Consider the following 25849-nt stretch of genomic DNA (forward strand, 5'->3'; position numbering starts at 1 on the left):
ACACTGATTGACAATAAATTTCACATGCTGTTGTGCAAATGGAATAGACAACAGGTGGAAATTATAGGCAATTAGCAAGACACCCCCAATAAAGGAGTGGTTCTGCAGGTGGGGACCACAGACCACTTCTCAGTTCCTATGCTTCCTGGCTGATATTTTGATCACTTTTGAATGCTGGCGGTGCTTTCACTCTAGTGGTAGCATGAGACGGAGTCTACAACCCACACAAGTGGCTCAGGTAGTGCAGCTCATCCAGGATGGCACATCAATGCGAGCTGTGGCAAGAAGGTTTGCTGTGTCTGTCAGCGTAGTGTCCAGAGCATGGAGGCGCTACCAGGAGACAGGCCAGTACATCAGGAGACGTGGAGGAGGCCGTAGGAGGGCAACAACCCAGCAGCAGGACCGCTACCTCCGCCTTTGTGCAAGGAGGAGCAGGAGAAGCACTGCCAGAGCCCTGCAAAATGACCTCCAGCAGGCCACAAATGTGCATGTGTCTGCTCAAACGGTCAGAAACAGACTCCATGAGGGTGGTATGAGGGCCCGACGTCCACAGGTGGGGGTTGTGCTTACAGCCCAACACCGTGCAGGACGTTTGGCATTTGCCAGAGAACACCAAGATTGGCAAATTCGCCACTGGCACCCTGTGCTCTTCACAGATGAAAGCATGTTCACACTGAGCACGTGACAGACGTGACAGAGTCTGGAGACGCCGTGGAGAACGTTCTGCTGCCTGCAACATCCTCCAACATGACCGGTTTGGCGGTGGGTCAGTCATGGTGTGGGGTGGCATTTCTTTGGGGGGCCACACAGCCCTCCATGTGCTCGCCAGAGATAGCCTGACTGCCATTAGGTACCGAGATGAGATCGTCAGACCCCTTGTGAGACCATATGCTGGTGCGGTTGGCCCTGGGTTCCTCCTAATGCAAGACAATGCTAGACCTCATGTGGCTGGAGTGTGTCAGCAGTTCCTGCAAGAGGAAGGCATTGATGCTATGGACTGGCCCGCCCGTTCCCCAGACCTGAATCCAATTGAGCACATCTGGGACATCATGTCTCGCTCCATCCACAAACGCCACGTTGCACCACAGACTGTCCAGGAGTTGGCGGATGCTTTAGTCCAGGTCTGGGAGGAGATCCCTCAGGAGGCCATCCGCCACCTCATCAGGAGCATGCCCAGGCGTTGTAGGGAGGTCAAACAGGCACATGGAGGCCACACAGACTACTGAGCCTCATTTTGACTTGTTTTAAGGACATTACATCAACGTTGGATCAGCCTGTAGTGTGGTTTTCCACTTTAATTTTGAGTGTGACTCCAAATCCAGACCTCCATGGGTTGATAAATTGGATTTCCATTGATTATTTTTGTGTGATTTTGTTGTCAGCACATTCAACTATGTAAAGATTATTTCTTTCATTCAGATCTAGGATGTGTTGTTTAAGTGTTCCCTTTATTTTTTTGAGCAGTATATAATAATACCATGAATGTAAAATGACTGAAAACAAAGTAATTTGGAAAGTAACATGATTATGAGCGTGATAAACATCCGAGCAGCGTAGCCAAGTGGTTAGAGCGTTGGACTAGTAACCGAAAGGTTGCAAGATCAAATCCCTGAGCTAACAAGGTACAAATCTGTCGTTCTGCCCCTGAACAACCCACTGCTGTTATTGAAAATAAGAATTTGTTCTAAACTGACTTGCCTAGTTAAATAAAGGATAAAAATAAAATGTGGAAACAAAGTCAACTGAGTAGGTAAACCTATTTTGGATTTATTCCATGCTATGAACATTACAGATAATCAGTAATATTCTCCTGTGGGAAGGCATTGATTTCAAGCAATTAGAGATTTATTTGTTGTAGTATGGCTGTATGACCGATTACTTAGCCCTTTTAAGTGGTGCCTATCATTTTGTTAGTACAAGAATGAAAGAGACAGCAGAGATATTATTGAAAGAAAATATATTTAGAAAACAAGTGTTTTCTCATGCCAATGAAATGCTGTATACACATAGGTGTCCTGCACAGTCTAAACTGCAGGGTCAATGAAATAACCATTTAAATGTCTCCTTTGGAGTGGAGTCCATGTTGTCTTTATGACCTATGCAGCACTCTCCCAGTCTGAAGAGCTGTTGGTGTGTACAGAGCCCTTGGTCTGGAGAATGTTTTGAGAGCAGTGTGGGGAGGAACAAGATGGGGAGGTTTGATGTGAACCATGCTTCATCAAAGTTCTCTTCATAGCAGTCACTTTCAATTCAAGCCGCTTGACTTTGATCAGTGGAGGGCTTTGCTGCCTTTTTCTGGACCTTCGCCGCACCACCTTCTCCCCTGAGTTCTTCCAGCTAGCTGGACATTTGGTCACCCAAGTCCAGGCAGCCTTAATGAAAACGTTGAGAATGTAACACATCAATAGCCTTTAAAAGGATAATTACTACATTTTAAATTAACACATAACTATTAATGGACAAAACATGAACATGGGATTATGAGTGGCTGAATGAAATATTTGGTTACAGAAAATGAGTTTATGGCCTCCTTTCATGATCATTTGACTGCTAAATCATTCACTAATGGTAATGCATTTTGATTAAACATAGCATCAAGCTGCTTGAAGTAGTCAACTGCCACTCCGATGGTGGTGGTGATGCCCACTGGGCACACACTGGTTGAATCAACGTTGTTTCCACGTCATTTCAAGGAAATTCCGTTAAACCAACCGATGAATAGACATTGAATTGTCTTCTGTGCTGTGGGTGATGATGATGGATGAGACAGGAGTTAGGACCACACTTACCTGTGAAGGTAGGAGAGAGCAGCCACAAATAAAGCTGTGAAGCATTTCCATCCTTCAAAGACAGTCTTCGGCGACGAGACAACCATATTGAAAGTTGCATGTCTGACTCTGTTGCTACCAGTGAAGCCTGTCGTTAATGCACAACGCATCCTTGACAACTCAGATGATTGGGATTCAACTCCTTCAATCCAATCCATTTCAATCAACGTTTTTACATTTTAACTGGCTAGATGGATGAAATACACTGATAAAACGTGTTGTGGAGCAATTTTATTTCCCACAAATTGGTCGACATTCCAGCATCTAAAATGAGATTCTAGTAATTCTATACGCATGACTTCACAAACGCTGCAGATAATTATGACAGGGCCTAGTTAGGCGTCTTTCTCCACAACATTCCATCCATTATTTCCATTTAATGTTTTTCATTACATCATGTCCACACATTTGTGCTTAAGGCCTATGTTATCCAGAAATAAATTAAAATATCTGGCATCTTAAAACGTCCCCTTTTTCTGAATATTCGGGATATGGCATAGACATAAAAGGGTATTGAAAATAAAATCCTATTTACACTATAGTCGGAAATAATAGCCTAAACTTGAAACCAAATAATCTCAGAATTTATGTTGCACAGATTCAGGTCCCCGTGATTTGACGTTGACATATTTGTTTGGAGGTCCCTATAGCAACCATCTAAAACTGTCATACGCCACAGGACCATGGACGAATTTCAATTATCTGAAGAGGTAGGTTTAAAGAAAAAACGCTACATCAAATTATCTTGGGGAAACATTTGAGGTCTTTCCCGGCTGCATGGTTCATGCATCGGTATATTGTTGCATTGTATCACATTGACAACATTATGTTGCTGTGACGTTATGTCTATTATTTGAGCGGGCCAGATAAACTGACCTCTAAAATCAGGTGGCTATATACCGTATGTGGGAAATAAAACAAGAGACAAAAACACCAAATGTCATACTGCAAATGTTACTTTCCTAGCTAGAAAAATTAATATTTTCGCTCCCTTTTCAGACTGCATTTGTCGTTGATGATATAACTACAATCATAAAAGATGTAAGTATTTGCGCAATTGGTGATATTACTACAATCATAAAATGTATTTGCAATTTCCTAAACAAGTGGTGATTGACATGTCGGTGTTAACTGAAATAAATACTTAGACTGTGGAGACAACTATTGGAAGCAGTGCCTATCAACAAAATCGAATTAACCAATGGACATCCAGTGTGGTGGAAACAAGTCTGAATCAACTGTCCAAACTAGGAAAACCCTTTAAATACATAGGTAACCCTTCTTGTTATGTTGTGTACAGTACATTTGTAAAATGTAAAAGTATGGCAATGAAAGGACCCAACAAAATCAGGTAATGATTTACGCATCTTTACTGTGTTCATCATTAGTGACTTGCATCATACTGCAGAAAAATGGAGCAGGCCTGCACACTGCCAGCTCTTGCTTCTGGGACAACACTATGGACAGTAAGCAACATAACAATGTTTTGCAGACAGTGTCTACAAAGCTAAGCAACAGCAGAGGCCCACAATGGTTTTTCATCATCTGTAGAATGTTGGAATGGGAACTATCACAATCTGTGTTTGTTTCTCTTCCAGGAAGCTGTATGGTGAGATGGGAGAACAAAACCACATACTGTATAGTCTGTGTCTTTGGGTTGGCTGTCTGACAACCACCATCTTCTATCTTCCCCTGTTTTGTAATCAGACATTTTCCCAACCCCAGTGAAACCAATCTTTTGATTTTCAGTATAATCAACTAATAAATGTAGCCCTTGGTTTTGAACACAACTGGTCAATCATTGAACACACCCGTCTTATTCCTTATCATATTAAGAGGTTTAGCAGTTTAGCTAAGTTCATAAATCTGCAATAAACAGTTAAAAAGACATTGAAATTATCATTTTTTCCCTTTCTTCCCAAATGATGATTGCACATTATTGCAAACTGATCATTGCAGATTTAAAACCATTGAATAATGAACAGTTTAATACCACTTATATGCCTTTTTATTAATAGACCTTAAAAGGTAGTCTCAGCGATATGATGTAGATGCAGAAAATAAACAGCATAGTGGGTCAATTTACACATCAACTAAGAGCATTGAAGTGCAAGGCTCAACTTCTCCCTTGTTTTGGTCCTGTTCCTACCACACTAACCAGTGTTTGTGCATCTGAAAACATATTTTAAATAGTTTATTTAACTTGGCAAGTCACTTAAGAACAAATTCTTATTTACAATGATGGCCTACCCTTGCCAAACCTGGACAACGCTGGGCCAATTGTGCGCCACCCTATGGGACTCCCAATCACAGCCGGATGCGATACAGCCTGGATTCAAACCAGGTACTGTTATGACGGCTCTTGCACTGAGATGCAGTGCCTTAGACCGCTGCGCCACTCGGGAGCCCAGTTTACCCAGCCACCAATTACTTCAACCTGGAAAAGTTAAGCTACCCTTAAGAAACATATAGTTTACTTAACTAAAGTTATTTTGAAAAAGTATACTGAAGAAAATATAAATGCAACATGCAACAATTTCAAAGATTTTACTGAGTTACAGTTCATAAGGAAATCAGTCAATTGAAATAAATAAATTAGGCTCTAACCTATGGATTTCACATGACTAGGCAGGGGTGCAGACAATCATAATTAGTTTTCCCCCACAAAAGGACTTTTATTACAGACGTGCTCCATCAAAACATCTGTGGCATTGTGTTGTGTGACAAAACTACACATTTTAGTGGCCTTTTGTCGCCAGCACAAAGTGCACCTGTGTAATGATCATGCTGTTTAATCAGCTTCTTGATATGCCACACCTGTCAGGTGGATGGATTATCTTGGCAAAGAAAACTTGCTCATTAACCTGGATGTAAACAAATTTGTGCACAACATTTGAGAGAAATAAGCTTTTTGTGCATATGGAACATTTCTGGTTGATGAATTGATGAAACCAACACGTTACATGTTGTGTTTATATTTTTGTTCAGTGTTGTTCACTACAACCAAACTGCTTTGTGAAAAATGATCATTCCTTAATCTGAAATGTCAAACCAGGTTTTCATCCAACCTTATGCAAGTAAAGTACCTCATGACAGGCCTGACAGAAACAGACATGGTCGGTAAACTTTCCAAATGGGTTTTCTTCACAACTGGTGTCAATAAAATTAATTATGCGAGAGAAGTCAGTGGAAACGCTTTTATGCACAAATATTGATATAACCATAATATTGAAGAAAACTTGGGAGTATCACGATGACGTGTGGTCCTTCCACTACGACTGGTCGGGAAATCATGCAGTTTATTAGGCTACAGATTAAATAAATTACGATCAACTTCACAGGGCGGTGAAAGTGCAAGGTGATGAGCTTGATGCTCATTTCCAATAAATAGAGGGTCTTATTCTGGCGATATTATCATTGATGCTTAGTTGCCATTTGACAAATAAAAATAATCTTGATCTTTTGTCCATAATAATCTCACCATATAGGCTATACGTGCGTTCTAGCCAACAGTGTGCAGATAGATACTTTAACTGCACGCTTTTTGCTAGAGCGCACGTGCCACTTTGCTAGTGGGCACACTCGTTATAGAAACACTTTCTTGTGAGAAAAGCCACTAAAGTAAAATGGGTTTATTTTCATAGATAGTGAAAATATAGTGGACTATTTAATACTGACTAGTTCCCTGAAGAGTTTAAAGACTAATCAATGTAAAGGCATGACAAGGAAAATAAAGATAGACAATGCAATTTCATATTTTTGAAAGGGCCTATTCAAACATTTATTATTCTTATAAAGCATTACACATCTGCCCACTGCATTGGAAAAAAAAAAGAAAGGGGTCTTGATATTCAGAGGGGACAACATTTTTCCTCAAGTTATTAGTGGGCAAATGAGATGTTTCTGTCCCATGAAAGCTATTTTCAGACAAATTAATAGCATTGAAATGGTACAATGAGCTACACCGTTCTAAATAATATTTGAAAATGTTTTATAAAAAACTTCATTGTGTAGTGAGAAGACGCATATATATACATATATATACACATTAGAACGTTCATCACCTGACAGAAATGTAATACAAATACTCTAAAGAAGTTTTTAAAAAATCAGGGGAAGGATCATTTTACACACGTATCTGTTGTATGTCAATTAAGGTACTTGAGCTAATCAGTTTGGCAACTTAAAAAGATACTGATAATATCAGAGTAGTAATTACATTAGAAAAAAAAAAACACTGGGATAGTCTTTATATTGGACACAAAGGTACTCAGTTCTACGAACTGTCGAGAAGTAGCTTATCATTAGTTTTTGTGGGGAAGAGGTCAAGCAAGGAGGTGGAAAACCTTGGCCTCTCAAGAACTACCACGGGCCTGAGGTACTGCAGCTGCTTAATGGCTAGGTCACCACAACCCGTCAGAGCCTTGTCCAAGATGAGGCGCAAGTTCTGGACTGATGTGTATTCCCCTGTCCTGGGAAGAGGCTGAAGTGGGGAAGATCGAGCCCGCCTGCTACGGGTAGTAGTGAGGCCCATCTGGCTGTTCTCCTTTACAGAACAGTTACGTCTGTAGGAATCCCGCCGCCGAGCAGACACCACAGGTGGTTCAGGCCTGTGGCTGTTGCAGTGAGAAGCCCGGGGCCTCATATCATCCTTAGTGCTCTCCTGTATGAACTTCAGGAAAGATGACTCGAATCCCATTGGTTTATAAGCAGCCAGGTCAAATGTGCGAGGGGGAGGGCTGTGAGGCTGGGGGTCCTTTGGAATGGGAAGGAGCTCAGAGAGCTCATTCTTACGTTTAAGTGGCTGGCGGGCTTGAGGGGAGGGCAATGGCACAGAAATTGTTGGTTTGCCACCATCTTTGCCTGAACTGTCCATGAAGCCCTCATCAACACTGAATCGGAGGGAGGATGGTGGAGAGAGATCAAGAGCGGGCGGGTTTGAGGATTTTCGCCTTGGCCTCTCCTCTTGGCTGTTTTGAGTAACAGGCTCTTCAGTGTGCCCACTAGGTTCTCCATAAAGCAAGTCATCGGCACCCACCAAAACATTCCTCTCAGCAGGTGGCTCCTCTTTGAACCCCAGTGGGTCATGCTCATCAAGTGTGTCTGCTTCGATGGAGTGCAGACTCATAGGGACAGATGGACCACCAGGGTTATCTGGCTCTGCTTGATACTCCATCTTCAGAACTCCGTTAGGTGCCCTCGTCATATCAGGGCATGCAGATAATACAGTATTCCTCTGAATCAGCTCATCCAGTTGCTCTGCACTAAACACAAGCTTATCCTCATTCAATTCAAAAACATGATTGGTTAATTTGTGGCAAGTCAAATAATGACGGCGCATACTACGTATAAATTTCACTACAGAATCACAACCTTGCACCATGCACGGGTAGGCTTTACGTTGAGAACGATCTTGGCACATCTGCAAGGCCTCCTCATGGGAACGGAATACCATATCTTCAAACCTTCTGGATTTCTTTTCAGTTGACACATTTTCGCCGTCATCTTCATCTTGCTCTTGCTCTTCACTAGTTTCTTCAGCCTTAACATCTTCAGGAGACTTTGGGCAGTGTCTTAGAGATTGCCTGAGGGGTAGCTTGGTTGCATCTTTCTGTGGCGTAGATGTGATGATCAGCTTCTTTTGGCATCCAGTGGCTGACGTGTCCTTGTGAGTATTCTGGAGACGTAATACGAGTGAATCATAATAATTGAGGTGGCTAGAGAGTACATGTTTTTTCAGACTACTGCTTTGGGTGAACACTTGTGTACAGCCGTCATACTTGCAGCACAAGGTCGCCTGGTAAGGATGATCACTTTTTCTGTGACGCTTTAAGCTACTGGTCGCCTGGTTAGGATGATCACTTTTTCTGTGACGCTTTAAGCTACTGGTCGCCTGGTTAGGATGCTCACTCTCTGTGTGTCGCACCAAGCTACTGTTCAGGAGGTAAGAAGCATTACAGTTGGCATAGCTGCACCTAAACTTCTGTAAAGCTGGGTCTTCTGAAAGCACGGAAGGATGTCCCATCACCTGCGAATGAAACTTCTTCTGGTGGCGATAAAGACTGGAGGTGTGGGAGAAAATAACCCCACAGTCCTTGAGCTTGCACATATAAATGCCGCCCTTGCCTCTTCGCATACCTCCATCTTCACTTTCCTCCTCTTCGAAGTGATCCTGCACAGAAGATGGAGCATGACTGCATTTCTTACGCTTGTCTCCAGATTTAGCAAATTGTACAATATTTTGTCGCATTATTTTCTTTTTTTGGTACTTCTGCTGCCAGGAGGGGTGTTGCCAGGTGGGGGTCTGAGATTTTTGTGTAAAGGAGGATGTTTGCTTGGTGTGTTCTGGGGGCTGTGTAAAGGAGACTATTGGCTTGGTGGGTTCTGGGGGTTGTTTTATGGAGACTGTTGGCTTGGTGGGTTCTGGGGGTTGTGTTATGGAGACTGTTGGCTTGGTGGGTTCTGGGGGTTTACCCTCAACCCGCTTTTTAGACCAACAGCTCATTTGCTCCACAACTGCCTCGCTAAGTCTATGCGTCTGAAGATAATGAACCCTCAAGTCCGTCTTCTCTCTATGGCATTTGGAGCAGAGGTGACACTTAAATGGCTTAAATGTCAGTGATTTGAGGATCTTCATTCCTTTCGCCTTCTTCTCTGAGAAATTATGCTTGTTCATGTAGTGGCGCATTAGGGTTGTGCTGGTCACACTTCTAAAGTTGCAATCATTAAGCTCACAGAAGTATGGTTTAGTAGAGGCTTGCAAAACAAAGGGGCTGACCTGGTCTGCATCTAAGTGTTGCTCTGAGGGTAGACTGTGGGCTACTGATGATTCAGTGTTTGATGTCAGTTTCACCCTCTTGCCAACAGCGGGTTGCGCTCGCTTTTGCAAAAACACAACTGGGGACCTGGTACCAAGACCCTGCTGGCAGGATATCTTTGATGTGGATCCTGAGATTGGATGGAAGGGCTCACAAAATCCATTTGTAGAGCTGGAGAGAGTCAGACTAAGCTGGCTAAGCCCAATCAAAATCTCTCTCAAAGGGTCATTGTCCAGGCTTGAGGGAGATATTGCTGTGTTCTTAATAGAAGCATTTTCCTGGCTTGACCCCTTCATTAGCAGACAAGCTGCAAGTTCATGTTTGTTCTTGTCATCGTTGTTCTTCTCTGTTTTTATCTTTAGACCTTTCGATTTCAAGTCCTTCTCTTTGATAAGATTTTTGCGTTCCTTATTCTCAGACTTGAAATGTTCTGGATGAACACACCTTAGGTGCTGGTGGACATCTCTAGCTTTGGAGAAGGTCAATCCACACCTCTCGAAACCACAAGTGAACTTTTTTCCATCAAAGCACACAGCAACAGATGCCATTGTTCCCTTGGGCTCCTTGCAAATCTGTGAGGAGGAGGCACTGCATGTAGAGAAAGTAGCATTGTTTTCCCCGTTGACTACCTCCTCCAGTACAGTCTTTATGTCACACGACTTTTTGGGGCTGGTTATCTCCTCTGTTATGGAGTCAAGATGTTTTCTTTTGGCCTTCCTCTGTGCCTCAAAGTCTTCCTCAGAGAAGGTAATGCCATGTGTGGCTAAATGCCGGCCAAATTCCTTTTTAGAAAAGTAGAACTTCTTGCAATCAAGGCTAGTGCAGCTGTATGCTGCATCACGAAAGTGCTGTGCTTCATGATGGTATACCTGCCCCAAGTCACAGAAAGAAAGACTACAACCTTTGAGCTCACACTGGTAGCTAAGTTGAAAGCCATGGCTCTGCTTATGTGTGACAAGCTCATTGGAGGTGCTGAAACGAGCACCACAATCTGTGACCATACACATGTAAGGCAGGTCACCGTAGTGCACACGCCGATGCCTGCGGTGGTGATAGGCAGACATGAAGTGGCGCCGACAGTAAGTGCACTTTTCCCTACGGTCTCTCATTTCACAATAATGTTTCACATTCTCGTCGCTAACATGGTCTTCTGATTTAAGGTGCACACCCAGGTACTTGGAATGCTTAAAAGTCTTTGTACAGTGAGTAGCAGGGCATGTGTATATGTCACGATTCTGCAATTCAAAATGAACGTTAATGTATTCAATTGTGATGTTATCCTCATGACCAGGCTTCCTGGGTGCAGATGAAGCTTGCTCTAAAATGTGCTCCAGAACATCAGGATCATGTGTGGACTGGTAGTACAGCATTAAGGATGGGTCAAGGGCAATCTCACCAGGCTCCAAGTCATCCAAGTCGTCCTCCTCCATTTCCTTATCCAAATCAACCCTCTTTTTGTCCTTTTTCTTCTGTCGAGTGCTTCTGGATGGCATTTGAAGGTGTAGTTTGGTGTGTGGGATAAAATCCTTTCTGCTCTTAAACTTCTTCAGGCAGACAGGGCAGGTGGAAACACCGTTTTCTTCATGCCTCTTAGAGTGAAGAAGGATTCGGGTCTCAGTAACAGATTTCTTACAAATCTTGCAGAAGAACTTGTATTTTTTCTGCAGTGAACCCTGCTCTGAGGTACCCTCAGCATCTGGCTTTGAAGGTGGTTTACTGTCCCGGTCATTTTCTTCATCTTTCTCATGACCATCAATGCTTCCACTTGTCCCATTTACATATTCTTTTGGCATATCAACAAATCCCGTCTCCACCTCCTCCTTTACATCCTGCTCAAGACTAACCTCCTCCTGCCCCCTCCCTTTCTCCTCTTCCTCCTCCGGCTCAGGTTCAAGCCCCAGCAGCATGATGCACTGATGCTTTAGTGTCTTCCAGTCCCAGAATTCAGGGTCGAAAGGCCAGTGGGCTTTAAGTGCCAGGAGCAGTTCACACCGCAGCGAGTTGGGGATAATGGCATTTTCCTGGTCATACTTCTGATCGGGCCGCAGATAGAGCTCTTGAAGGGTGCTGAAGGCCACATGAGAGAGGCCTAAGAGAAACTCTGTCAGCTGGCAGGCCCGCAACACCTCAAGATCGTCTGGTAGGAGGCAGGATACAGTCTTGCACACAGATATCCTCGTTTCTGTGTCCTCTTGCTTTGGGAGCTGTAGTGCTTTAACACATAACTCCACAGATGAAGCCAGACCCAGCTCCTCTGCCTGTAGAATAAACATGAGATCGTTTTTTCCAATGGTGTGACAGTGGCCTACAATTTAAAGTAACTGCCCAGTGAAAATTTCACTTAAAAAAAAATATTCTGTTAAGTCATATCCAAATGTTGTTGACTCGTCATATACTCGTGGCCAAAGTATAAAATAAAAAAATAAACACTTCAAAAACCCCACCTCAAACCTATCTCAAACAGACCGTTTCAAAAATGCTGCCATTTCCTCAGAACATGTCGTCATCTCACTGAGGATTGAGCTGGCCAATTAGCGGTTTACTTACATGAATATTTAATGACCAGTATAGACGGGTTGGCTGACAACGTCATGAAAATGATGCGCGCATTGATGTCTAGCAACAATGACAAAAATCTTCCTTGTGGGACATTGCAGATGGCTCATTTCAGCATGTATCTTGTATTGATACCATGTCTTGTTTTGACTGATGTCATGTCTATGCTAATATGGCTCAAACAATTGTAACAATGTATTTCAGAGACAGTAAGTGCTCATTGAGCAAATGTATTTATGTTTTCATTAAACATTGAGGCTAATTATATATGTCGTCAACAGTGTAAGCCAACCGGTCCGTTTTACCCCATAGTTGCGCACGCATTGCTTTTGTTATTAAACAACCAACCCGTCTATACACCCACACCATTCTGTTGTTGGGGTACGCCGACATCATTCCAACACAGAAAAGTTGCTTTTTAACATACTTAATTATCATTTTTTGGAACTAAAACGATTTCACTCATATTGTAAGTAATTATAGGTCATATTTCATAGAAATCTGCAAACACTGGGCAGTTACTTTACATTTTGGGAAATTGTAACTGATATTTTACTAAAATAAGTTAACTTTATATTGCAATGACATATCAAAATCAGAGGTAGAAAAGTCTATTCTCCTACCTCTGTCCGGATGACACGCACAAGGAAGAGCAGATGGTAGACAGTCTTAGCAATTGCACCTAGCTGCAGGCAACGCTCCAGCAGTGATTCCAAAGATGGGTCGATCCTTCTCTGCAGCTTACTCCACAACAGTGTGAGCTCCCTAAAAGTCAGAAAAGATGAAGTAGCATAGAAAAATATAAAATTAGAACAAGACCCAAAAACACACCTGCGCAGAAATAAGAATTTCAATTTATCCATATGCTTTGCAAAACTCTTGACATTGACCACTGAAAACTCACCAGGAGCAGTACAGGCTCTGCTGCTGCAACTGTTGAGTTAGGAAGGTAGTACACAGGATGAAGGCCGTGTTATCCTCCCCCTCGGTCTCCAAATTGCATGTAATATCCAGCACATCCTTACAGTCCAGTCTGGATATCTGTGGGATAAATAAATAAAAGGCCAAGTCAGTGGCCTTCAGAAAGTATACACACCCCCTGATTTTTTCCACATTTTGTTGTGTTACAGCCTGAATTTTAAATTGATTAAATTGAGATGTGTCACTGGCCTACACACAATACCCCATAATGTCAAAGTGGAATTATGTTTCTAGTCATTTTAACAAATTAATTAAAAACAAAAACGCTGAAATGTCTCGAGTTAATACGTTTCCAACCCCTAAATAAGTTCAGGAGTAAAAAATATTCTTAACAGGTCACCTAAGTTGCATGGACTCACTGTGTGCAAAGATGGTGTTTAACATGATGTTGAATGAGTACATATCTACATCACCCCAAACATATGTAAGGTCTCTAATCAAGCAGTGAATTTCAAACAGATTCAACCAAAACCAGGGAGGTTTTCCAATGCCCCGCAAAGGGCACCTATTGGTAGATGGGCAAAAAATAAATCAGACATAGAATATCCCTTTGAGCAGGGTGAAGTTATTAATTACTGCAAATATTGTACAATCCAGGTGTGCAAAGCTCTTAAAACCTCTTCTGGATTGGTGTCCCTTCCACGGGACGGTTGCGCTAACGTAAGCTAATGCGATTAGGATGAGGTTGTAAGTAACAAGAACATTTCCCAGAACATAGACATATCTGGTATTACAGAAAGATTAACAAGAATTTAAGCTAACTGCACTGTCCAATTTACAGTAGCTATTACAGTGAAAAAATACCACGCTATTGTTTGAGGAGAGTGCACAATTTTGAAAATGAAAAGTTATTCATAAACAAATTAGGCACATTTGGGCAGACTTGATACAACATTTTGAACAGAAATATAATGGTTCATTGGATGAGTCTAGAACGTTGCATGTACACTGCTGCCATCTAGTGGCCAAAATCTAAATTGCACCTGGGCTGGAATAAAATGGCCTTTCTTTTGCATTTCAAAGATGGTAAAAAAAAAAAAAAAGAATGGTTGTTTTTTTCTTTATATTATCTTTTACCTGATCTAATGTGTTATATTCTCCTATATTCCTTTCACATTTCCACAAACGTCTAAGTGTTTCCTTTCAAATGGTACCAAGAACATGCATAACTTTGCTTCACAGCCTGGGCTACAGGCAGTTAGATTTGGGTATGCCATTTTAGGCCTTATTTTTTTTAAGGGGCGGATCCTTAAGCGACTTACCCAGAACAGCTGTTAAAGTTGATTCTAACATGTATTGACTCAAGGGTGTGAATACTTATGTAAATGAGATATTGCTGCATTTCATTTGCAAAATGTTGTAAAATCATGTTTCAATATGTAATTATGGGGTATTGTGTCTAAATCCATTGAATCCATTTTGAATTCAGGCAGTAACAACAAAATGTGGAATAAGCCAAGAGGTACGAATAATTTCTGAAAACACAAACTACAGTATTGTGGAAAATATCACTTACATTTTAAGGGCAAAGGAGTTCAAACGAACAATACTGTCAAATTCACTAAGCCATCACATTTATTTCCTTACATAATAGCATTCTCTGAAAGCTATTTAAATAGCAGTATGAATAATAATGCAACTGAGCTGAACTCAACAACACACTGACAGACCTCCATGATGGCCTCCTCGCCCGGCAGCAGTTGGCAGAGGAGAGAGACATAGGTCTGGCGGAAGGTGGTTTGGTTGGAGACAAGATGGCATTCAGCACAGGCCTTAGCCAGTACCACAGCCTTCGCCACCTCCCCCACTTTCTCCAGGTGTTTAACTCGCATCTCCATGAAGCCCTCCCCCTCCAAGGAGATGTACGCGTCAACTACAGGAACATGACAAAGCAACAGATGCTAGCTGATTGGCTGACCGGAATCATAGTAAAATACATCAAATAGACAAGATGAGGTTTATTACAGTCACTGCTACTTTATTATTGCACTGTTGACAATAGAGTAAGGTTGTGATAGTGACCTTCCTCTGCGGTTGTAGGATGACCGGTGAGAAGGGCGCTTAGGACAGGGTTACTCCACGCTCCACCCTCCCCTGTGATTTGGAGGAGGGCTTGTAGATCTATGCTCCCATACTCCAACAAGGCATCATGGGCCACCTGCAAAACCGGCAAGAACACACAAAAAAGGGGGTTGTGCCACAAATGTCAGGTGAGGTAACAGTGACAGCACGGTAAAGTAATAGGGCTGTGACGATACCAGTATTACAATATTTTTTTCCACAGCAAAAAAATGAAAACATGAAGCAGACCAGACTCTTTGGTAATTTAAAAACATGCGGTATATAAAATATTGTGTGCTATAGCTTGGAAAGTAAATGTGACTCTGGATGACAACATGTTTGTTTCTAACATTAGGGACGTTTTCCTAAAGAAGTTACAATCCGCTGTTTGTTTCATTTCCTTGCCACGATACTAATGAGTATCGCGATACTGGTATTGTCCCAGCCCTATAAAGTATGTAATGTAGGACAGGTCCTCACTATATCAAGATTTGGATTGGAAATAAAAAAATCCCCACTGCAACTTGTCTCAATTCCCCCTCCTAATGTGTTGTCATGCTTTCACTCCCTTCTTCCAGAACACATTTACTTTCAATGTAAAACATTTACTCAAACCCCTCTGGTGGATTCCCAACTTCCTATCAAACAGGCCCCAGGTGGTCAAGAACCACGGCACGTTATCGGATGGGGCCACAGTGTCTCCTGACCCCTCCTGTCTCAGCCTCCAGTATTTATGCTGCAGTAGTTTGTGTGTTGGGGGGCTAGGGTCAGTCTGTTACATCTGGAGTATTTCTCTTGTCTTATCCGGTGTCCTGTGTGAATTTAAATATGCTCTCTCTAATTCTCTCTTTCTCTTTATTTCTTTCTCTCGGAGGACCTGAGCCCTAGGACCATGCCTCAGGACTACCTGGCATGGTGACTCCTTGCTGTCCCCAGTCCACCTGGCCGTGCTGCTGCTCCAGTTTCAACTGTTCTGCCTGCGGCTATGGAACCCTGACCTGTTCACCGGACGTGCTTGTTGCACCCTCGACAACTACTATGATTATTATTATTTGACCATGCTGGTCATTTATGAACATTTTAACATCTTGACCATGTTCTGTTATAATATCCACCCGGCACAGCCAGAAGAGGACTGGCCACCCCTCATAGCCTGGTTGCTCTCTAGGTTTCTTCCTAGGTTTTTGGCCTTTCTAGGGAGTTCTTCCTAGGGAGTTTTTCCTAGCCACCGTGCTTCTTTCACATGCATTGCTTGCTGTTTGGGGTTTTAGGCTGGGTTTCTGTACAGCACTTTGAGATATCAGCTGATTTACGAAGGGCTATATAAATAAATTTGATTTGATTTTGATCAGACAGCACCAGTGTATAACGTAGTATTCCCCAGGGAACATTGCTTGGGCCACTGCCATTCATCAACAACACAGCATGTCAATAGTACCACCAAGCGATAGTAAATACATCTCTTTATACTGCATCCACTTCTCTATAGTTCAATCAGTCGACCAATCATTATTTTTCCTTCCATCTTCTCTCTCTCTCATTAGCTACTATTTCTTAACATCTCACAGCCCATCCTTTACCTGAACAGAGCGGTGAAATTGAACCCAGGCCTCATAAGGGATTTCGTTTTCAGGCACAGATAGCAACAGTTCAAAACAGCTCCTGGAAGCAAAATAACAGAGACAACGAAGGACAACTTGTGAAACTTCATGACACAACGTTATCTATTTCTAACATGCAGCACAAAGAAAAAACAATGAAGCCATGTCAGCAACAAAAGAAGGCTATGCATTGGAGCGCACAGTAGAAAGGGTGGTGATCACTATACTTCTCTAGTTTCTAAATAATAATCTAGGTACAACCCTAACAATGTAAAGCACTGTTACTGAGTTGACTCACAGTGCTAGTCTCTTCAACACCAGGGCAACAGTGTCAGAGTCTGCAGTGAGATGTGGCCTTGCAGCAGCAAAGCAGTTGATGGCCAGGCAGTAGACCTCCAGGAGAGGAAGACCATGTTCCACAGAATTCCTGCTCCCAGCGTAGTCCATCAGTGCCTGCAAAGACAGTCATGGAGAAGTCAAAAACACTTTCAATGACAAAAAAAAAAACAGGCAGCTGGGTTAAGGTTATTAAAAAATATGTTTTCTTTGCACTTTCACTAGGATTAAGACAACTAACAGCTATCTTATTTAGTTATGGAAAACACCCTGAATGCCAAAGACATTGTGTTGATAGCAGGCAGGGCAAGCACCATATGCCATTGTTAATTAGTCTTCCTGTGAGGTGTGGCAAGGCTCATTGGGGAAACAGGCTACAGAGTGTTTCCCCTAGGATTTATTTTATTCTCCCTCCTAAATTGCATGGAATTTGTTGTTTCAGTTTCTTACGAAGGGCCCATTATTTTTTTGTCCAAAGTGATGAGTCTCGCTTTTACGCCATCTACGTGTAGAAAAGTAAATATATATATATATGAATTGTCATGGCAGGTTGGTGGGTGTGGGGTACCTGTCTGATTGGTCCCAACTTGCACTCTCTCTTTACCTTGATTGGGCCTGGGGGAACAGCCTATGTATTTGACAGCTCTAAAACAAGGTGTACCTAGAGAGCTGTGGACCCCCAGTCTGTCACATCAACATTTCCTCAAAGCCTCTCTTGCCAAGAGTCCTCAGTGTGCACTTCTCTACCACCATTACAGTGGGTTGGCTAAATTTAACCTCCATCTAGGGTAAATATGAGAGTCGCTCCTCCAGAGAATAAGCTCCAGCCTGGGTATATCTAACACCCAATTAACTTCTAATTAATGGTTAGCAGCTATAATTAACCCAGTTTAGGGTTTTTCGGTAAAATAGTTAAATGGAAAGTCTGCAGTTCAAACAATAAAGTAATCTCCCCACCACTGATTCTGTAAACAGCTGAGGGATGGGGCTGGAGAAAAGTAAGCACTATCAAATTCATAGACAGAGCTATATATGCAAGGACCATCAATTATATCAACATAGTATCAACCAGGTTGAGGTTATACAGTGTGTGTTTAAAATGACATTCTTTACAAAGACATTAGTTTAGAAAAAGCCTATAAAACAAACAAGACAGTTAAAACTAAGATTGAGCCATTTTAAAGTTATATTCAAGAATGAATGGCTATATCATTAATTTAAAAGTAAAACAAGGATGTAGCAATCTGATTGTCCCTTTAAACTCTCAACTTTACGAAAGTAGATAAAACAGCATAGCAAACTGATACTACAGAACAGTCTGTTTAAAACAAAATAGTCTTCATTTTCAAATTATTTATACTTGAATATTGATTTTGACACAAGTGTTAGTGTTAAAAACAAAATGAACGTGGATGAACCACGTTGTTGCCATCAACTAGAGAGAAAGCATGTTTTTGTAGCGTGAGGGTCAAATAAACTCCTCAACTCGATAATGAAACAAGTAAGGTTGAAGTTAACAAATAAAATGTCTAATAAATAATCTAACTAGGCTAATTGATAAGTAGGCTGACGAAGAACACTTGCACTGCAGGCCTATTTACATGCATGCCTGCAAGTGCCTGAAACAAAACGTGAAACACCCCGCCCCGCTTACTTTAAATATTCTAAACGTTGCAAATAGCAGCACGATAAACTAGTTAACTACTAGTTTGTACAGACTGGACATCGTACTAAAATATTTTGCATGCATGGTTGTCGTCCTGGACCACTGCATCCGTCTCTCTCTCGGACAAGCTTGCACAACAACCATGACAACATTGGTCGCTAACGTTAGCTAGCTGGCTAACTATTAGGTAGCCCAACTGATGATAGCATGGCTATGTTTTGCACATCATTGGTGGTTATGTCATGCAGTTATGTTATACTTTGCTGGGATCGTTTATTGTGCATTAGATGCATATTGTTCGCTTATCCTGATCAAAATGTTCCAGCTAGCAGCTAAAGGCCATATTGGCGCTGACGCATACACAGCCAACATCGCTAGCTAGTTTAGCTATGCGAAAAAACATAGCTTTTCCTTTGAGTTTTGCATGCACGCACGCTAGCTACCTGGCAGAAGTTGTCGCAATATTCGGTGGATGATATTTCCGAAATGTCTTGTTGCCTGAGCGTTGCTTCAAGCGCTCTCAAGGTGGTGAGCAAGCATTCCATGGCGACGAGAGTGTCCTCGGCAGTGTTGGAAGGCCGATTACTCCAGTCGGGCTCTGGTTCAACATCACTATCCGCCATCTTCAGTCCCCGCCACCGCGCGTATGCATCCCCTTCATGTGACGCGCGTGCACCAGCGTGCGCTCACCACTTCTTCTTCGTGTTGTTTTCCGACGGACTAGACGCTTTGTGGCGTATTGCTGCGTTTTTCAGGTCGGAGTTCAAATTGCACATTTTGTTCACAAAAAAAGGGAAATGAGCACCATCTAACCCTACAAATACGCCACTATCCCCAACAAAACCACCACTTTGTTCCTAACAGATCCACCAGGCATTTGGCCTGGGAGGCTGGAACCCCTTCTGTACAATATAATGAATGACTAGAGCAATAAACACCAATAAACCAAACTTACTAAATGCACAATTTCGGGTCACTCTCAACTGGTCTACTAGGCCTACCCAACTAGCACATTTGTTTCATTGGAAGTTGTGGGAAGTACGTTTTTGGTTTGCCATTGGTTTTTGGAACTAAGCCATATGTTTCCTGACTGGTAAAACTGAACATTTTTTAAATGTTCTGAGAACAGAAGTGAAAAATGTAGGTTGCAGTTTTTTTAGGTGGAATATATGTTTTTTTTTTAAGTATTCTTAGAATGTTACTAAAGTTCTTGTGTTTTTTTAACAAACATTTTCTTCATATTCTGAGAATGGAATTGAAAAATACTAAGGTTATTTTCCGGAAGGACCATTTTGAACGGGCACCAGTAGAGAGCTCTAGGTGCCATTGGATAAGGTTTAGCCACCACAGGTCTGCCCAGCAAGAACAAGTCCAAGAAATCTTCAAACAGGTTTATTCAGATAATGTGGTTCACTACACCAAACTCCTAGTGCTGACTGCTCAAATAGAAAGTATGAGTGTAAAATTGGTTCTATGGAAAGATAAGGAAATAACCATGAGTAACAGCTTACATACAATATACAGGCCCAGTGTACTGTGGAGGTATATCTGATAGTATCTAGAATACACATAATGACATACATCGAGTACACAAATCATTAAGAACACCTTTGTAATATTGAGTTACGCAAACCAGACGGCACTGTTTTCTTGTTTTTTTTATTTATTAGGGGCACACCAACAGTCAGACATAATTTACAAACAATGTGTCTGTGTTTAGTGAGTCCACCAGATCAGAGGCAGGAGGAAGGACCAGGGATGTTCTCTTGATAAGTATGTGAATTTGACCATTTTTGTGCCCTGTTAAGCATTCAAAATATAACAAGTACTTTTGGGTGTCAGGGAAAATGTATGGAGTACAAAGTACATTATTCTCTTTAGGACTGTAGTGAAACAAAAGGTGTCAAATATACATAGCGAAGTACATATACCCATAAACACGACTTAAGCGTAACTGTAAATAAGAATTTGTTCTTAACTGACTTGCCTAGTTTAATAAATAAAAGTAGTACTTTAAAGTAATTTTACTTATATCCTTTACGCCATTGTCTACAAGGTGTTGAAAGCATTCCATAGGGACACTGGCCGATGTTGACTCCAATACTTCCCACGTTGACTCCAATACTTCCCACTTCCCACTTTATTTAACCAGGTAGGCCAGTTGAGAACAAGTTCTCATTTACAACTGCGACCTGGCCAAGATAAAGCAAAGCAGTGCGACAATAACACACTTACACAAACAAACGTACAGTCAATAACACAATTGAAAAATCTATGTACAGTGTGTGCAAATGTAGAAGAGTAGGGAGGTAGGCAGTAAATAGGCCATAGAGGTGAAATAATTACAATTTAGCATTAACACTGGAGTGATAAATGTGCAGATGATGATGTGCAAGTAGAGATACTTGGGTGAAAGAGGGTAAGTTATAATATGGAGATGAGGTAGTTGGGTGTGCTATTTAAAATTTGGCTGTGCACAGGTACAGTGATCGGTAAGCTGCTTTGACAGCTGATGCTTAAAGTTAGAGAGGTGCACTGGTTGTGTCAAGTTGGCTGGATGTCCTTTGGGTGGTGGACCATTATTGACACAGACAGGAAACCATTGAGCATAAAAACCCAGCAGCGCCGCAGTTCTTGACACAAACCGGTACACCTACTACCATACCCCGTTCAAAGGCACTTAAAACTTTTCTCTTGCCCAGTCACCTTCTGAATGGCATGGATGAACATAAGATTCAACAACAGACAAACTGAACAAGCTCCACAGACATGTGACTAACAGAAATTGAATAATGTGTCCCTGAACAAAGGGGGGTCAAAATCAAAAGTAACAGTCAGTATCTGGTGTATCTGGTGTGGCCACCAGCTGCATTAAGTACTGCAGTGAATCTCCTCCTCATGAACTGCACCAGATTAGCCAGTTCTTGCTGTGAGATGTTACCCCACTCTTCCACCAAGGCACCTGCAAGTTCCCAGACATTTCTGGGGGGAATGGCGCTAGCCCTCACCCTCCGATCCAACAGGTCCCAGATGTTCTCAATGGGATTGAGATCCTGCAAGAAGGGTACAACATAATGGAGGAGGATGTCTTCCCTGTAACGCACAGTGTTGAGATTGCCTGCAATCACAAGTTCAGTCCAATGATGCTGTGACACACCGCGCCAGACCATGACATACCCTCCATCTCGATCCCGCTCCAGAGTATAGGCTTTGGTGTAACGCTCATTCTTTCAACGATAAATGCAAATCCGACCATCACCCATGGTGAGACAAAACCGCGACTCGTCAGTGAAGAGCACTTTTTGCCAGTCCTGTCTGGTCCAGAGACGGTGGGTTTGTGCCCATAGGCGACGTTGTTGCCGGTGATGTCTGGTGAGGACCTGCCTTACAACAGGCCTACAAGCCCTCAGTCCAGCCTCTCTCAGCCTATTGCGGACCGTCTGAGCACTGATGGAGGGATTGTGTGTTCCTGGTGTAACTCGGGCAGTTGTTGTTGCCATCCTGTACCCGTCCCGCAGGTGTGATGTTCGGATATACCGATCCTGTGCAGGTGTTGTTACATGTGGTCTGCCACTGCGAGGACGATCATCTGTCCGTCCTGTCTCCCTGTTGCGCTGTCTTAGGCGTCTCACAGTATGGACATTACAATTTATTGCCCTGGCCACATCTGCAGTCCTCATGCCTTCTTGCAGCATGCCTAAGGCACGTTCATGCAGATGAGCAGGGGCCCTGGGCATCTTTCTTTTGGTGTTTTTCAGAGTCAGTAGAAAGGCCTCTTTAGTTTCTTAAGTTTTCATAACTGTGACCTTAATTGCCTACCGTCTGCAAGCTGCTAGTGTCTAAACAACCGTTCCACAGGTGCATGTTCATGAATTGTTTATGGTTCATTGAACAAGCATGGGAAACGGTATTTAAACCCTTTACAATGAAGATCTGTGAAGTTATTTTGATTTTTACTAATAATTGTTACAGGTTGTCACGGGTACCAAGAACTTCACAACATCCTGTTTGCTAATAGCAGGTGCCCATCTCATTCACATGTAGCCGCGCTGTCAGCACACAAGGCAATTTACAGAAGCAATCTCATCTCCATTTATCTCAAATCTTTTCTTTATATTCACGTTTCTTTTATATTGACTGGACTGGAGGTCTGGCATGATGAGAGAGATGGGAATTTCAGCAAATTGATGGAAATGATGTCCTGTTAAGTTTGTCTCTCTGTTTGCAATGGAGATATTCCCATTAGGGGTCCTTGGAATCGTGACTTCTCATCATTGGCATTGTGAACTCTAGACTCGTCCTTATTATACGTATGCACATTGCTGTTTATTGTCCTTATTTCTCAATGGGACGGAATGGCTCAGCTACAGGCTACTGTATGCCCGATATTCATAACATCAACAGATCTGTTCAGTAGCTCAATTCCACAACCACTTCAGAGCTAGTGCAGTGAAGGGTCATTTTTAAATACAGGAAATACATGGGATCTACTGTAACAGTAAGGGAAATCCAACACTGCCTGACTGCTTTGTATCAAAAACTATACGTCTGTCTGTGCAAATATTTGTCATCAATGGGAAATTTCCAGTTTGTAGAAATTGGTTGTTCTTGAATTGCGGTGGCATTTGGGCATGGCATTTTGGGAGAAATAGACATTTTCAAATGTTCTTTATTTAAATGTATTTGGGTACATCTCCCCATTTTACATCAACTAATATAACATCTTAATGACAAATGTTTACCATTATGATAACATTGTGGCACCAGTAGGTGTAACACGAATGATGCAACACCTGAGACATTTTTGGTTGAGGTTTTTCTTAAATTATGCTGAAATCATAAACCCTTTAAAATAATTTACTGAATTAATATGATGAATAATTTTGTTCACGATGTAATTTCTGTTAATTTAAATGGACAAACACCAAGTGACACCAAATTGTCAATGGAATCCTCAAATGTATGACATTAAAAGGGTGTAACTAGCTAATACATTTCTTTAATATAGACTCCTTCTCCCTATTGTCATACCCTGATCTGTTTCACCTGTCTTTGTTCATTGTCTCTACCCCCCTGTAGGTGTAGACCATCTTCCCCATCATCCCCTGTGTATTTGTACCTGTGTTCTGTTTGTTTGTTGCCAGTTCATCTTGTTTGTCAAGTCAACCAGCATTTTTGTGCCTCAGCTCCTGCTTTTCCCAGTCTCTCTCTTTCTCGCCCTCCTGTACCTTTGCCTCACCTATGGATTATTGACCTCTGCCTGCCTACGGTCCTGTACCGTCGTTCCACCTTTGGTTTACTGACCCCTGCCTGCCTTGACCTGTCTATTGCCTGCCCCTGTTGAATTATTAAACCATTGTTAATTTGACGTTGTCTGCATCTGGGTCTTACCTTCATACCTGATCAAATCTAAAAGTAAAATAATGGAATTAAGAAATATATAAATATTAGGATGAGCAATGTTGGAATGGCATAGACTAAAATACAGTAGAATAGAATACAGTATATACATATGAGATGAGTACAGCAGTATGTAAACATTAATAATGGAACACTAGTCACTTCAATAAAGTGACCAGTGATTCTATGTACATAGGGCAGCAGCCTCTAAGGTGCAGGTTTGAGTAACCGGGTGGTAGCCAGCTAGTGATGGCTATTTAACAGTCTGTTGGCCTTGAGATGGAAGCTGTTTTTCAGTTTCTCGGTCCCAGTTTTGATGCACCTGTACTGACCTCACCTTCTGGATGAACAGGTATTGGCTCGGGTGGTTTTTGGCCTTCCTGTGACATCGGGTGCTGTAGATGTCCTGGATGGAAGACAGTGTGCCCCCAATGATGCGTTGGGCAGACCGCACCACCCTCTGGAGAGCCCTGCAGTTGCGGGCGGTGCAGTTGCCATACCAGGCGGTGAAACAGCCCGACATGACGCTTTAAATTGTGCATCTGTAAAAGTTTGTGAGGGTCTTAGGGGCCAAGCCAAATTTCTTCAGCCTCCTGAGGTTGAAGAGGTGCTGTTGCACCTTCTCACCACACTGTATGTGTGGGTGGACCATTTCAGATTGTCAGTGATGTGTACTCCGAGGAACTTGAAGCTTTTCACCTTCTCCACTGCGGTCCCGTCGATGTGGAAAGGACCGTGCTCCCTCTGCTGTCTCCTAAAGTCCACGATCAGCTCCTTCATTTTGTTGATGAGGGAGAGGTTATTTTCCTGGCATCACGCCGCCAGGGACCTCACCTCCTCCCTGTAGGCTGTCTTGTCATCGTTGGTAATCAGGCCTGCTACTGTTGTCGTCTGCAAACTTGATGATTCAGTTGGAGGCGTGCGTGGCCATGCAGTAATGGGTGAACAGGGAGCACAGGACGGGGCTGAGCACGCACCCTTGTGGGGCCCTGTGTTGAGGATCAGTGAAGTGGTGGTGTTGTTTCCTACCTTCACCACCTGGGCGGGCAGCCCGTCTGAATGTCCAGTTGCACAGGGTGGGGTTCAGACTCAGGGCCCCGAGCTTGATGATGAGCTTGGAAGGTACTATGGTGTTGAAGGCTGAGCTATAGTCATTGAACAGCATTCTTACCTAGGTATTCCTCTTGTCCAGATGGGATGGGGCAGTGTGCAGTGCGATGGTAAATGCATCGTCTGTGGATCTATTGGGGCAGTAAGGTGGAGGTGATATGATCCTTGACTAGCCTCTCAAAGCACTTCATCATGGCAGAAGTGAGTGCAATGGGGAGATAGTCATTTACTTTTGCTTTCTTGGGTACAGGAACAATGGTGGACATCTTGCAAGTTGGGACAGCAGACTGGGAAAGGGAGAGATTGAATATGCCCGTAAACCCTCCAGCCAGCTGGTCTGCGCATGCTCTGAGGATGAGGCTAGGGATGCCGTTTCGGCCGGCAGCGAGGGTTAACACACTTAAATGTCTTACTCACGTCGGCCATGGAGAACGAGAGCCCACAGTCCTTGGGAGCGGGCTGCGTCGGTGGCACTGTGTTATCCTCAAAGCG

At 42.6% G+C, this 25849-nt stretch overlaps 2 protein-coding genes across 2 annotated transcripts; one reads left to right on the top strand and one right to left on the bottom strand.

Moving 5' to 3' along the window:
- The first annotated feature begins 3474 nt into the window (after positions 1–3474).
- dynlt1a (dynein light chain Tctex-type 1a) lies at positions 3475–4616 on the top strand. Its single transcript, NM_001141503.1, is given in 5 exon segments — positions 3475–3538; positions 3828–3869; positions 3977–4100; positions 4217–4294; positions 4427–4616. Coding segments are annotated over 5 exon segments (342 nt in total). The 5' UTR covers positions 3475–3511; the 3' UTR covers positions 4498–4616.
- Positions 4617–6577: 1961 nt separating this feature from the next.
- rlf (RLF zinc finger) lies at positions 6578–19550 on the bottom strand. The gene is made up of 8 exons (XM_014128598.3): positions 19291–19550; positions 17144–17298; positions 16825–16906; positions 15206–15341; positions 14854–15056; positions 13107–13243; positions 12826–12967; positions 6578–11904 (listed from the first exon to the last, which is right to left on the bottom strand). The coding sequence occupies exons 1-8, from the start codon at positions 19468–19470 to the stop codon at positions 7105–7107; spliced, it is 5835 nt and encodes a 1944-aa protein (XP_013984073.1). The 5' UTR covers positions 19471–19550; the 3' UTR covers positions 6578–7104.
- Positions 19551–25849: the final 6299 nt, after the last annotated feature.

This window comes from Salmo salar, chromosome 01 (assembly GCF_965601325.2).
Source record: "Salmo salar chromosome 01, fSalSal1, whole genome shotgun sequence".
Taxonomy (NCBI): domain Eukaryota; kingdom Metazoa; phylum Chordata; class Actinopteri; order Salmoniformes; family Salmonidae; genus Salmo; species Salmo salar.